The sequence below is a fragment of the Panthera leo genome, chromosome B4 (genome assembly GCF_018350215.1).
Source record: "Panthera leo isolate Ple1 chromosome B4, P.leo_Ple1_pat1.1, whole genome shotgun sequence".
NCBI lineage: Eukaryota > Metazoa > Chordata > Mammalia > Carnivora > Felidae > Panthera > Panthera leo.
In genome coordinates, this window is record NC_056685.1 from 10,331,224 (window position 1) to 10,346,924 (window position 15,701).

General features: G+C 41.2%; 1 protein-coding gene across 6 annotated transcripts in view; it reads right to left on the reverse strand.

The window, feature by feature from the left end:
* Nucleotides 1-3,485: 3,485 nt before the first annotated feature.
* The window catches only part of USP6NL (USP6 N-terminal like), a 180,041-nt gene continuing 167,825 nt past the window's right edge, over nucleotides 3,486-15,701 (reverse strand). For all 6 annotated transcript variants that reach the window (XM_042944849.1, XM_042944850.1, XM_042944848.1 and 3 more), the window contains one exon: nucleotides 3,486-8,925. In XM_042944849.1, the coding sequence (XP_042800783.1) occupies nucleotides 7,544-8,925 (1,382 nt within the window). In that variant the 3' untranslated portion in view covers nucleotides 3,486-7,543. The remainder of the gene's footprint in view (nucleotides 8,926-15,701) is intronic.

Below are 15,701 nucleotides of genomic sequence, written 5' to 3' on the forward strand. Positions count from 1 at the left end.
GCTTCTGAATTCTATCAGATGGCGGCCCCACCAGCCACCCTACCACCCATTTCTGCACTGCAGAATCAACCTTCTCACTTGCTCTCCCCTCAACAGTACAGAATGAGGTGAAAACACACAGGGTCTAAAGAAAACCCATTCACAAGAGCAAGAAAAATAAAACATGTAGGAAAAATTTTAACAAAAATAGTGCAAAATGTCACCAAAGAGAAATTAAAGAAGATCAAAATAAATGTAGAGACGATCTAGGTTTATGGACTGGTGACTCAACATTGTTAAGATGGCATTTCTTCCCAAACTGATCCGTAGATTCAAAGTAACACCTATCAAAAATCCTAGGTCTTGTTTAAAAAAAAAAACAAGTGTCTTCTGCAGACACTGACAAGCTGATCTTAAAATATATGTAGAAATGCAAAGGACCCAGGATAGCCAAAAGCATTTGAACAAGAACAAAGTTGAAGGATGTACACTTTCTGATTTCAAAACTTAAACACACACACACACACACAGTCAGTTGAGTTCTAACAGAGGTGCCAAGGTCCCCAATTCAGCTGGAGAAAGCAGTCTTTTTAACATGTAGTGCTAAGACCACTGGATAGCCACGTGAATTTAGCTCCTTACCTCACACCATACTCAAAACTTAATTCAAAATGGCTCATACACTCACATGCAAAAGCTGAAACTATAAAACTTCTAGAATAAAACAAAGGAGAAAATCCTTTGTGACCTTGGGTTAGGCAGACAGATAAAATTCTAAAAGCATGATTCATAAAGAAAAAAAAAAAACAGAAAAAATGGAACTTCATTCGAATTAAAAGCATTTGTAACACAAAAGACACCATAAGACAGACTGGGAAAAAATACTGCAAATCATGTCTTATAAAGGACTTGTATCCAGAATATATTAAGAATTCCTACTATTCAATAATATGAAAATAACCCAATCAAAAAGTGAGCAAAAGATCTGGACAGACACTCCACCCAAGAAGATATATGAATGGCCCAGAAGCACAAGAAAAGGTGTTCACCATTATTGGCTATTATAGAAATGCAAATCAAAGCCACAATGAGATATCACTAGAATGGCTACAATAAAAAAAAAAAAAAATACAAAACAACAAGTGTTGGTGAGGATGTGGAGAAATTTGAACTCTCACACAATGCTGATGCTAATCTAAAATGGTGTAAACACTTTGGAAGAGAGTCTGGCACTTTCTTAGAAAGTTAACCATAAATTTGCCACAAAGGTCAGCAATAGCACTCCCAAGGGAAATGGAAACTTATTCACACAAAGATTTGCACACAAATGCTCATAGCAGCATATGAAAACAATGCAAATGTCTACACCTGGTGAGTAAACAAAATGTGATAGAGTCACACAATGGGCTACTGTTCAGCAATAAAAAGGAATCACTAATACATGCTATGACATGGGTGAAACTCCACAACATTATGCAAAAAGCCACATATTGTCTGATCCCATTTATATGACAAACCAGAAAGTGGATTAGTGGTTGCCTGAGGCGGGGGGTGGGGGGGGGCAGGAATGGAGACTGACTGCAAATGGGTACAAGAGATCTTTTTGAGGTAATGGAAATGTTCTAAAATTGTGTTTGTTTCAGTGGTTGTGTAACTGTGTAAATTTACTAAAAAAAACCCTTTGATGTGTACATTTATATGGGTGAATTCTATGGCAGGTAAAATACACCTTCTTGGGGTACCTGCGTGGCTCGGTCAGTTGAATGGCCAACTCTTGATTTCAGCTTACGTCACGATGCCAACAGTTCTTGAGTTTGAATCCCACATTTGGGATTCTTTCTCTCTGCTCCTCCCCCATTCATGTGCGCACATGCTCTCTCTCTCTCTCTCTCTCTCTCTCTCAAAATAAATACACTTTAAAAAAAAAGTGACACCTTCTTAAAACTGTTCAGTTGGGGTGCGCACAGGCTCTAGATTCAGTCTGCGTGGATTCATATCCTGGCTCTGTGACTTGAACCGGCCGTCACTTGGAGCAAAGTTACGTCAACTCCCTGTGCCTTCATTTTCCCATCTGTAAACAGGGACTTAGAGGGAACACACTTCACAGAGTTATTGTGAGAAGTATATAGGTTAACACAGGTTAAATTCGTAAGCACAGGGCCAGACACACAGCAAGCGTTCAGGAAAGTGCGCTAGTTTTCTTACGATTATTATAATTACATTCAGACAATTATTAAGTCTGGCCAACTTTACTTGGTAATTAGCTCTCAGATCAATCACCTTTTCTTTGAAAGTGCTTCCCTGGTCTTACGCTGTACTACTTTTAGACTGACCATTTGGGGCAGTCTTCCTAACCTTCTCCAGGCTTGCTTGCTCACTGCCACGTAGCCTCTAGAGACCACACAGGAAATATGAATATGCCCAAGGCAAAACTGGCTTCCAGGATCCAGTTCAATGGCATAGAAGGCCCCCATCATCTGGTCTCTCTGTGGAACACTCCACCCCACCCCCCACATCACCAAGGCGTCAGACGTCCCCCACGTAACCCTCATGCCATATCTCCTCTGCAAAGTCTACTCTACTAGTCCTCAGGTTCAGCAATGGAGGCAACCCCACCCCCACTGGCCTCCCCTGACCCTCCTGAGCCGTGCGTGGCCTTTCTACGTCTGTATTAATCACCTGTGCACATCTCCCACACTGGATGGAGGCACAGAGATTAAAAACCATGTCTCCTACCTTGCAGCGTGAGCCTAGCATGGTCCCGAGGACCATACTACACTGTAGGCGCTCAATAAAATATTGACTGGCCAAGCGAATGACCAGACTGTGCACATTTTCTCAGCTCCTCACATAGGGAAAATGCACTTAGGTTTGCAAATGCAGCTTAGGCCTATTTTTAGCATGTCCACTTAAGGAAAATGACAGAGGTTGTCCAGGAAAATGGAAACCTTACTATGACTCTACCTATTTTGAAGAACTACTGTAAAGTATAATGAGAGAAGGTCCAGGGTCATGCCGCCTTCCATTTGAAGCCATTTATACTTTCCACAACTGCCAGTAGTTCATCAAAATTTACAGAGATGGCTGGAAAGTTAATCCTTCCAGTAGAATTTTTCCTAACTTACCTGAAATCAGAGTTTCTAAACCCTAAAACCGATCTGTTAAGAACTTTTGAGACAGTTCATGGTGAGAATATAAGACAATCAAATTTAGAGAGATTTTTATTTATTTTTATTATTAGTATTAATTAATTAATTAATTAATTTATTTATTAAGAGCTTAGCTGAGGAGTGCCTGGGTGGCTCAGTCGGTTAAGCACCCGACTTCGGCTCAGGTCATGATCTCAAGGTTCATGGGTTCGAGCCCCACATTGGGCTCTGTGCTGACAGCTCAGAGCCTGGAGCCTGTTTCAGATTCTGTGTCTCTCTCTCTCTCTGCCCCTCCCCAACTCGCGCCCTATTTCCCTCGGTCTCACAAATAAATAAACATAAAAAAAAAAAAAAAAAAGAGCTTAGCTGACTGAACGGGTGAAAAATACCATTACCTGATCCCTGGGTTTCACCCCAGGTTCTGATTGAAGTGGCCTAGGGTAGAAACCAAGAAGAACATTTTTTTGTTAAGTTCCCCCAGATAATTCTAAAGAGTAGCAAGGGTCAAGATACACTCCTATGAAATCTAAAATTTGTTCCTTTATGCCTCAGTGCTCTTATGGATAAAATGGTGGCAATTAGGCTTAGATTTTCAGATAAATGAAAATCCTTCTGAAAGAACAATTCATAACTAAATGTTAAGTGGAATTCTTTCTTTTTAGTCTCACTACCTTGGGTCACTGAAAAAATAAAGTTTGACTTATTAAAACCGCTTGATCAATAAGCATTAATATCCATATTACAGAGGGACATATAAAATCCATTAAAGGACAATCAAACAAAGATCCCCAAACTGAAATTATAATTAATCCACAATCAAATGCATACTAAAAGGGGTGAATCAAAAGACAACTCAGAATGATAACATTCCCAGAAGACGGAGCTGTATGTCCTCTGTGAATAAATCCCTATTTGTGGGCAGAGCATGTGTTTCTCCAGAAAGCAATCCCAGCAAAGTACTGAAAAGTCACTGTTTCTGTGCTCGCACCTCAATGGGCCCTGAGGGAGAGACCCGAAATGACACAAAGGAAACCTCGCTGTTAAGATTACACTGAGTATGACATAAACTTTAGTATTAGAATCTCCTTAAAGTGAAAAAGGCGAAAGCAATCACACCACCATCTATTTTTCTTCTCCAGAAACGTCCTGTTCTATCTCTTTTCGTTCTTTCAGGAGACACTCTATCATTGCCACTGAGGGGGATCAGGACACGTCACCCCAAAAGACACCACTCTCGCAAAAGAACGACTCTGAGCCAGAGGCATCTCAGTTCCTGCAGTCGCTTATCTGCCCGAGAGTCTCCCCAAAAGTCTCAACTGTCACAACTCCCATCTCCAGGCCACTCTGCTCTCTCCAGCACCACACCCCGACACCACCACGCACTTCCCATCACCCATCACTTCTCTCAGGGCCACTTGTCTTCCCGGGAGTATCTTTCTTCCCTCCCTCTCCCTGCTAAGTTAGCTGCACACACCCCAAGTCCAGCCCTCCGTTGAGTTACTCAGGACTGGGCACCGTGTGAATGCAGGATGCACCTGTGAGAACGCTTCTGTTTTTCTCTTGTTGATCTGCTTCTGTCAGACCAAGGTATAGGCTGTGGCTGGAGAACCCGGCAGGGTGGAAGAAAAAATAATTTTTCTTCCCCTTTAGTACTTTGAAATCTGACTTTACATTTATGTATACACATCTCTCTCAGCTTTAAAAAGCTGTCTATTTTTTAAAAATCCAATAAAAAGTGTAAGTAACTGAAAGAGTCAAAGTTTTAAAACCCTTTGAGACTCCGGGTCCAGTCTCTTTAACTTTTCAAACTAGATATTGAAACAATATACCAAAGTGCTTATTGTGAGGCAAGACTGCTATAAGGAAAAGAGTGGATAATGGCAAGATATTTACAGCGTGTGCAGCTGTAAGGATCAGCCTCTGCTCTGTGAGGACCCTCACCAAATACAGTTTCACGATTATATTTAACCCACTTTACTAATATTACTTCATCTCTTATCATTATTCCATTATTTATCTTTTATTACAAGATAAATATGAAAGACTAAAATGCTATGGTAGCAAAATAACTTCAAATTAAAGTTTACTACTTGAAAAACTAATGGAGAGAGAGCTACATTTTATAGTGGGGAAGACTGGAAATACCTTATTGCTATTAATAATGGCAGACAAAGTAAAGCAAAGGTGATGTAGTTCTAAATACAGTACTCCTGGAAATTAATAAAGTATTTAACATACGACTGTGATATATATATACATATATATATATATATATATATAGTCATGTAGGCAAACACTGAGTAGTATATCTCCTCAATGAAAAGAAAATTAGCTTCAGAAGCATCAGAGACGCAGCACTTTTATCATATGAAAAAAGCACGTGAAAGACACAAAACAAAATATACTTATTACTTTTAGCATGTTAAAAACAATCACATCAAAAAAAGTATACAGATAAAAATGTCATAGATGACATAAGAAAATAGTGTGTATATATATATTCTGCATATATATATATATGTATATATATATATATATATATAAATCTACAGTATTTACCACTGTTGACATATATATTTTGGAACAGCTCAGATGCTGCCATCATACCCTAAATTGTACAGCTTGGTTTATTACAAGTCACAGAATCATGGTTTAAAAATTCGAACTGATATCCTTAGCTGCATTTCGTTATATACATGTCTTTCTAAGCCTCCACATGATCCGAATCAAGAGCCCAGGGACAGCAGGGTTTTGTCTGTGCTCCAGCGTAGTGCTTAGCTGCTAACACACTGCATTTGTTTTGCCATTTAATAACATCATTACTGAGTTGATTAAAATTACATTAGACTCATTATATACATAAAAAATATTGTCACATTCACTAGCTAAACAAATGTTACTCTCATTTGAAAAGATATACTTCGGTACCTTGAAAGTTTAAAGCTCCAACTTGGGACAAGAAGAGCCATGGACGTTAGGTTTATCCTACTCTCTTCATTATTCAAACACCAGGCAAGTATGCTGAAAACGAGCTCTCCCGTTAAACACAAAGTCATACTTTCTGGGAGTGCCCAAAACTTTGCCAGCATTTTGGTAATTGTAGTGTAATAGAGTATTTTAAAAGACATTGCTCATTTTTAAACCATGAACCTGAATTTTTTTCACTGAGAAAGAAAAAAAGGAGATTTTTGAAAGTATGAAAGTCACACTCGTTTTTAAAAAAGACGAAAATCTTAAGACTCCTATTAATAATTAGGACCATTGTTTACAATTTTACACAGTGATAATTTAGTGGCCCAAGGGCAGTGATACCCACTAGGGCCTTTAAAGAAAGAGTGCCAGGAAAAGATCGTGTAAATGAACGGCCTGGGCCTGCAGGAATCGAAGGGGCAGAAGTGAGAAGTCACCATACTGCTGACCAGCTTTCGCATGAACTCCACAGGAGGCTGCTCTGCTGCCCCACGTGAGCGCGCACTCATCAGTAACTCCTCCTGCTGGCATCCACTGGAGAGCAGGACCTCGGCACCTCCTTTGCGTCTGGCAAGGAGCATTCTGCTCTGAGCTTTGCAAGAGTCAGACCAGAACAAAGGGCGCCGAACGCACTAAAGCTGCTCTGACACTGATCTCAGGGTGCGTGGATGCAACGGGCAACGCGGCCGCGCCTTTGGCCATAAACTTACTTTGAGTGCCCCGATGTTTAAGCACCATTAAGTGGTGAGCCTTGCTCTCCAGTGTCTTTAATTTTCAGATGGAAAGAAAATGGCTGCAATGGCAGAGAAGCTGAATCAAGTCGGGGCAGACCCTTACATCACTTTAGGACCTGGGTGAAAAACAGATTGGGGGGGGGGGGGTGGGGGAGGAACTTGAGTGGAAGATAAGTTAAGGAAAGGAAGAACAGTAAATTATCCCATGGCTATATATTAAAATTAGTTTTTTTAACGTTTCTTTAGTTTTGCGTTCAAATGTGTGTGCACGGAGCCTTTTGGTATCTATTAAAAGATACGTACACTACATCTAGCCTTCAAAATGTCTATTCTATGCAGTTTTTCAGTGCTTTATAATGTTTCTCAAAATAGCATAGGCTAATGGAGTAAAAATGCTCAGGTTTTGGAGAAAGATATAAATGAAACTGAGTGATGAATTATCATCATGTGTGCATCCCTCAACACCACTGCTATGTTTCCATGTTAAATTCTTTTGAGCAGATTCAGTGATGATGCAATTTAAAAACTGCTCATCTTAAGCAGCATCTACATGGGGATGAAACGTTTCTACATATTCTTATTACTAGCATACACTGGAATTGTGCGAGATGTTTACAGTAGTAGGAAATACTGCTTTGGCAATTATAAACATAGCAATGTAGGTTTCAAATGGTTTCTATTCTCTTGTCTTTACCAAGTATAGATAAATTCTCACAGCAATACTGATTCTTGAATAGAAAGTCCATCCCGATTTCTGTAGTGATATCCTGGAGGCGAGGGCCCTGAATATTGATACCCAGAGGAACCGGCATCTTCTAAACCTGGTGAAGTTCTGTATCGCACTGGACTATCTACTGAGACTGCTGGGAGGCTATGGTCCTGAAAGGGAGCATGCTGAAAGGCGGAATATTTTGGTAACTTGCTCAAGTGGCTACGGTTAGCATCTTGAGTCCACAGCTGTCCGTGAGTCTCAGGTCTGTATGTGTAACTAACTTCTGACCATTTTCTGTTATCCGGCAGATAATCCACTGGAGGAATGATGAATTTCCCATTCTTTGGTGACTCTGAATTGCCTGAATACCCCCCGGCACCGGTCTCCACAGGAAGAACTTCTATTCGGCTGGATGGCAGGACAAGAGGAAGAGGGCGGCTGTAAGATTTCTCTGGAGAAATATCGACTGAAAGAGTAGAGCCATAAGGTCTCCTGGAAGGATTCCCTGGAGTCCCATGGGTAAACTGTGGAGATGCAAAGCTGCTGTCGGCAGCAGGGATGTGTTTGGGAGAATTTCCGTGGTACACAGGGGGGTTACTGTAGGAGGGTGGGTGCACTGTCCTGCGATCTTCCCCGTCTAACGGAGACGGGTATTTTGTGTAACCTGCAGGCTGCACTTTAAAAGTAAACTTGTTTGAGGCTCTTGATGGACTAGACCCTGGCTCCACGTGCTTCCTGGGACTGTGACAGTAAGCTCTTTCTAGCGCCTCTTCAATCGACGCGCTGTTATCATTCTCAGGCACGTTATCGTACTGGGATGCATTGGAGCCCCGTTTCCCTTCATCGACATCCCAAACCTTCATCTTTTGCCTCACGTTCGACATCCGAGTATCAGCAGAACTCGGGACGGTGGCTGTGAGCGACGGGTGTGCTGACCTACTTTTGCCTTCGATGGCATATTTGGCAGTTTTTTCAATAGCTGAAGTATCTGACGGTTTATTCCACTTGGGCACAAATTCCTTCCTGACAGTTGAAGTGGCATTGCTGTTCTGGTTAGCAGCTGCGTGATTATATTGCCTCGAACTGTCTTGTGGGCCCGACGGAAGTTTTCTTTGCAAATCTGCTTCGTCTTTAAGCTTTTTACTGTCTTCGTCCACGGATTTCTTTCTCAGCGCCCTTACTCTTTCTGGTGTGCCAACTCGACCTTGATGGTGAGGGGAATGCTCATGCTTTTTGTGGGGTGAAGAGTTGCTCTCTCTTCTGCTGTTCAGGGGGGGACTTGACCTGCCCATGCTTCTTTGTCCGTTGCTCAGGTGACTGATGCCAGCAGATTCAGGTGGAAGCTGTCCCAAAGGTTTCCGTGGGTATTCATCCTCTTTACCTAAAGGGAAAGACAGATCCATAAATAACATAAATACAGCAGTAAATAATATCAAATATAAAACCACATGATGAACAACGGTATACTTTTCATCTGAGCACTCATACACATAAACCACAGAATCTGGGGGGTTTAGGAGAAGCAGTTTTTAGGGAGACTGATACTAAAACATACCACAAGTCAAAATCTTATTAGACAATGTGCAGGTGGGAATATTTTATGAACTTATGAGGAAGGGTGATACAATTATGTAACAGGTGATTCTTATGTTTTCTTAAGCTATACTGTTATGTGTCTTCAAGGACACACAGCTGATACTCTCATTCTCATTATTACAACCCTTATGCAGGTCAGTAGTTCAAGGTCCTACTGTTACTTTCGCTTTAGTTGGCCTCAACTACAGTGGTTTCAAAATCTCAGTCAAATTTCTATCAACTTACAGCAAGTCTACCAAATTGAAAAGGCAGGTGATGACCAAGCGTGGTCTCAAAGTTGTTCCCAAACAGCTTACGATTATTATTATCTTAAGTACTTGCCACAGTATAACTTCATGATAGAAAGAAATAGTATTCTATCTCACAGTTAACACCTCTAAAAGGATCCTACTTCAAATGCAAAAGAGAAAAAAAAATTTAAAAAGAAAGAAAATTATATTGGATACTTTCAGTTTTTTATTTTACATAATTAACACCAAAAAATTAATCAAGAATTAAAGGAAGGTGCAATAAATTGGGCATTTAGTAAACAGTTTAGTATATCCACTCTCACCACCGTTATTCACCAGTTATTCAACACAGTGCTGGAAGTCCCAGCCACAGCAGCCAGACAACAAAAGGAAATAAAAGGCAAAGGCAAAATAACAAAAGCAAAAATAACTGTTGGGACTACATCAAAACAAAAAGCTTCTGCACAGTGAAGGAAAAAAATCAACAAAACTAAAAGGCAATGTACTGAATGACAAAAAATATTTGCAAATAACATATCAGATAAAGGGTTAGTACCCAAAAATATATAAAGAACTTCTACAACTCAACACTCAAAAAAAAAAAACAAATAATCTCATTAAAAATGGACAGAAGACATGAACAGACATTTCTCCAAAGAAGATATACAGATGGCCAACAGACACATCAAAAAATGCTCAACATCACTCATCGTCAGGGACATGCAAATCACAACACAATGAGATATCACCTCACGCCTGTCAGAATGGTGAAAATGAAACACAACAAGCAGTAAGTGTTGGCTAGAATTTGGGGAAAAAAGGAACCCTCACAGACCATTGGTGGGAATGCAAACTGGTGCAGCCACTGTGGAAAACAGTACGGAGGTTCCTCAAAAAGTTAAAGTAGAACTACCCTAAGATCCAGTAACTGAACTACTGGGTATTTACCCAAACAATATAAAAACACTGATTCAAAGGGATACATGGACTCATATGTTTATAGCAGCATTATTTAAAATAGCCAAACTATGGAAGCAGCCCAAGTGTCCACTGATATATAGAGAAGATGTGCTATACATATACAATGGGATATCATTCAGCCATAAAAAAGGATGATATCTTGCCATTTGCTACAACATGGATGGGGCCAAATAGTACAATGGTAAGTGAAATAAGTCAGAGAAAGACAAATACTACATGATTTCACTCCTATGTGGAATTTAAGAAAACAAATGAGCACAGGGGAAAAAAAAAAAGGAGAGACAAACCAAAACAAACTGTTGGTAACCAGAGGGGATGTGGGTTGGGGGCTGCGTGAAGGGGATCAACTGTACACTTATCCTGATGAGCACAGAGTAATGTATATACTCGACACCTGAAACCAACCTAACGCTACGTTAACTCTACTGGAACTAAAATACAAAACTTAAATATAAAACATTAAAAAAAATGAAAAACCGAAAATGATCATAATGTAGATATCCAATAAATATCATCTTGAAAAAAAGACAACAGACTTCTCTTGTACAAATTCCATGGTTTAAAATGTGACTTTCATGAGGTGCCTGTTTGGCTCAGTTGGCGGGACATGGGGTTCCTGATCTGGGGGTTGTAACTTTGAGCCCCTATGTTGGGTGTAGAGATTACTTAAAAAAAATCTTTAAAATAAAATTTTCACAGATTGAAAAATAATACTCTCACTTACAAATATGTGGTTGCTCTTCAGGTATCTTCCTGCCCATCCATCTACAAGACTTACTGAGTGAGCTCTGCTCTGGGCTAAGCAATGTGTCACCAGAGGCGAGTGCGCAGACCCCGTTTTCACGTAGCTCACACTCCGGGTGATGATGACTTTGTTCTTCACCCACATATGGGACTTTTGAGATATTAAAAAAATATATTCAGTGAGCTTTTCTTTGGGGGGGAGGTAGCAGAGAGTGATAGAGAAACGAGATCCTTTAAAGAGTTAAGCTATGCCGCAATTGGAATTAAGCCAAAAATAACCTTTGTGATCTTGGAATCCAGGAGTTTTTAAACGTTTTAAGACCAGGCTCTTTTTCTTCAAACCAAATTTCATATGAGGCCCCAATATATAAGGAAAATATAAACACAGCTGCTCTGATAAAAGTGGAAAGTCACCCCTTTTCCTCTTCCCTCAACTGGGCAGCTGCTCAGAGCCCGAGGGTTCAAGGTCTAGTTCTGCCTGCACTGGACAGATGGGAACAGAGCTTCAGAGAAGCCATGTGATCAATCTCTCATGGCAGACACGGAATGGGATCCAGGACCCCATGTTTTCACGCCCAGCTCACTGCTTTCTGCCACTGTGGCACATTCATTAAACTCCAGAGACACTGCGGATGGTTCAGCGGACTCTACTGTGACAATCCTTGTGCAAGCTCTTCATTTTGCACATTTGAAAGCACACAAATCACTAGAATTGGCAATCAGGGTTTGTTCCATTCATTTATCCATTCAACAAATACATATGTATCAAGCAAATACTATGGCCCAGGCACTGCCCAGGGAGCTGGCAATCCAGGAAGGACACCAAGGAAGAAGTTCCCACCCTCACGGAGCACACACGCTAGTTGTGCAGAGCCAGGAAGACAGCACCAGAGAAGGCAGTGGAAGCGAGTGGGGGTGGGGCAGGACCGCGCAGGGCAGAGCTCTGGCGAGGACAGAGGCGCTCTGTGCCTGGAGCAGGAGACAAGCAGAGACCAGCTGGGGACGAGGCCTGAGGAAGAGCAGTCACATCACACAGGGCCTTGAAGATTATAGTAAAGGCTCTAAAATTCTTTCTGAGTTAACTGCCAACTCCTGGGGCCTTTTCAGTAGGAGGATAACATCATCTGATACTATCTAACCAAGTTCACGTTGGTGGGTTAGACTTAGAGTATGTAATACTTAATGATGGTAACAGTAACAGCTAATATTCATTAAGCACTTAACGTGCACCAGATACTACTCAAAAAATACATATGGCATTTAGGAACAGGTGTATAACTAAGGTCACTACTCTGACCTCTCACTGTAGAGGAGGAAACCCAGGCAGAAATGGCATTGTTCTCATATCTTTTTACCATAATAATGACATTTTATGGTACATAGACACAGTATTTTAAGTGATAACCCAAACGGTGAAATGCTTGTCGATGACAAAAGTTGCCCTTGTCTTTTTGAATGCTGTATGTAAAAGCATCTGAGGCAATTCCAGTGCAGCATCTGACTAGTCTCACAGGAACTAGCTGGAATCAAGGTAAGAGAGGGGACTCACATGCAGCCCGAGTCAAGAATATTCACAAGTAGTTACTTAGCCTATTGAGTTAAAAACTAACCATACAAATAAAACTAAAATCAATCGAGTCGCCCAAAAGCTTTCACCCGCTCTACAAATAGATATCCATTTAGTCCCAGATAAATGTAGGAATTCCTTCTTCCCTATAGACAGATAACACCAACAAGCAAATTATTGAGAAGATATATAGACCTATGTAATTGAAAAACTGAACTTAAGACTCTTCTTTGACAATTTTCTGAGGGCACAGCATAGGAACCTGAATGGCTAATTCGGTGGCTGGCTGATATGCCATCAGAAAAAAATATCAGCCAATCATCACAACACCCTTTGCAGGTTGGTGAGTAGGAACCTGATGAAAAACATAACCACTAAAAGGGACAGGAAAACGCACACCCAGAGAATGGTGAATTCATGCCTGCAAAATGTGCTGTCACAGGGACAAAAGCAGATTAGTTGTAGAGACTCTTACACTGAGCCCTTTAAGCTGCCCCCTTCTCCACCACTTGAGTGGCTTCCGGCAGCCTGCAGAGAGGGAGCCACCAACATTTCAGTTCATATGAAATCATTTAAAATGTTTAAAAAATTGTCCATGGCAGTGTTAAACACCACCATCACCACATTTCAAAATGAACCGTGGCTGCAACGTGCACGTAGGTGGATGCCCTAGAACATCAATCTAGGGGTGAAAGCTTCAAACGCTTCTCTTTGCCTGGACTGGGAATGCTCACATCCTGCTTTCTGTGTTTCAATCTGTATCAATTCACAACCTAGGAAAACTTAATTCACTTGTAATTAGGTCTTTCCAAGGTTGGCTAACTGCTATGGACTGAGTGCTTGTGCCCCCCCAGAATTCATATGCTGGAACCCCCGAGTGTAACGGTACTTGGAGATGGGGTTTGGGAGGAAATTAGGTCATGAGGGTGACCTGATGGGATTAGTGCCCCCACTGTCTTCAGAGCAGAGCAGTGGACGGGGCCACAAAGGGAGGTGTGATCTGCCCTGTTTTTAGCCCCACCTCCCTCTGTAAAGGCTTCTAAAAGGAAAGGAACCGCATCGCGCCACAAAGAGTGCAGCTCATGGGTTCCTCCCAGTTGTGGTCAACAGTGAAGAGTGGCCCCTGGCAGAGCGGGGAGGTACACCCTATTAGAGGAGCAGTGGTCAGGCGGGGAGCTCTGGACCAGGTAGGGGACAGCACTTCTCCCTCTGTCATCACACCCTCCCAACACGACCAGACTGGTGCCCCTTAGAGGGAGGGAAAGGCCGACCCTGATTCCCGTGTGAAGCGCTGGGCAGTGCCTGGCACGCGGCAGCCCCGGTGAGGAGTTGCACACTCCACGTCCCCTGAGGTGAACCGGGTACTCGAGCCAGGTTTCACTGACCACAGGACAGGCCTGTGCTTGTTCTTGCCTTCAGCAAAGTCTGTGCCTAGAAGCTACCTCACTGCTATGGGCTGAATTGTGTCCCCTCAAGATTCATGTGTTGAACTAACCCCTAAATCCCTCAGAATGTGACATTTGGATAGAAGGACTTTATAGAGGTAATTAAGGTTAAATGAGGTCACTGGAGTGGGCCTCTCAAACAATATGACTGACCTCCTTATAAGAAGAGACGTACGGACACAGACAGGGAGACTGTGTAGGGAAGACCATGCAGGAAGACGCCCAGCGAAAGCCAAGGAGAGAAGAAACTAACTTTGCCAACGCTTTAACCTTGGACTTCCCAGCCTCCAGAATTATGAGAAAATATTTCTCTGTTGTTAAAGCCACTTTGTCTGTGGTATTTCTATTATAGCAGCCCGAGCTAAGATACTACCCTTAAGTCTACATCCTCAATCTCCAAACTGACTTGCTGTACTAAACACAAATTGTATGGATTGCCTTTTTCTGCTAGTTAAAAATCACATATTTCATGATAATGAAATTATAATTTATAATTATGCTTTTATGGTCCTAGCATATTTTCAATGTCGACAAAATGTAATGAAACCAATGATAGTAATTAAAATTTATTTTACATAACCACGTCAAAAAGACAACTGAGCAAATGTGGAAGGCAGACACCGGCAATAACAGATCCATTAAGGGTAATGAGAGTTCCATTACTTTGCAGATTCTCATATGCCATTCTCTATGTCTTGTGGTCACCAATGTATTGACCAGGGATGGTGAATGTAGGGTTGGCTTCCATAGCATTTTCCATAGACGTTTAGCTATATTGACTTATGGACAATCATGGACACGAAAGGGCATCTTTGTAAATGTGCTAACCAGAATTTAAGCAAGATTCCAGATTTGGACTAACTGAACTGGAGTGGAAAGGCGTTAATAAGGGACCAGTTCAGTGGAAAGATTTAAAAACAAACAAAAAACGAAAACAAGACAAAACAAAACAAAACAAACAAACAAAACTTGGGGAGGTGGAAGGAAGAAAGTGGGGAGAAAAGACTATGAGAGAAAATGGAACACCTGTGGGGAAATAAGGCAGTGTCACACAGCGGTCCGCTATTCTACTATCTACAGACTTTCATTCTGAAATCCTTTAGATACATAAAAGGCACATATTGGTAAAGACTAACAGGACACACAGTAAAAATGTAGGATCATGGATATAAGGCATGTTTTTCTCAGGAGAAGGAATAAGAAGATTGAGACAAAAGTAAGGGGGAGACCAAGGTGGTAATTCCTGCATGAAACAAAATGGAAAGGTATGTGTCTTACATACATACGTCAGAGATTTAATTTTTCAATATAAAGGGTAAGAAAAGTATTCACCTTACATTTAACACTACTTTATATTCAAGTCAGTACAGAAAGTTTTCTAAGGAAGGGACATTAATATTCTGCATATCCACACATCATAGAAGTAAAAGAAAACTTTAACATGTTCCATTTCCTGAATGGGCAAGAGACCCAGTGGAGAAAAAATTCTGCAACTGTTCTAAAATGTCAAAAAACTAGCATCTCTAAGTTCTTTCATGGTAGCCCATGACACATTTCCCTTTCCCCTAGTAGACAATAACCTAATTAAAGTAAC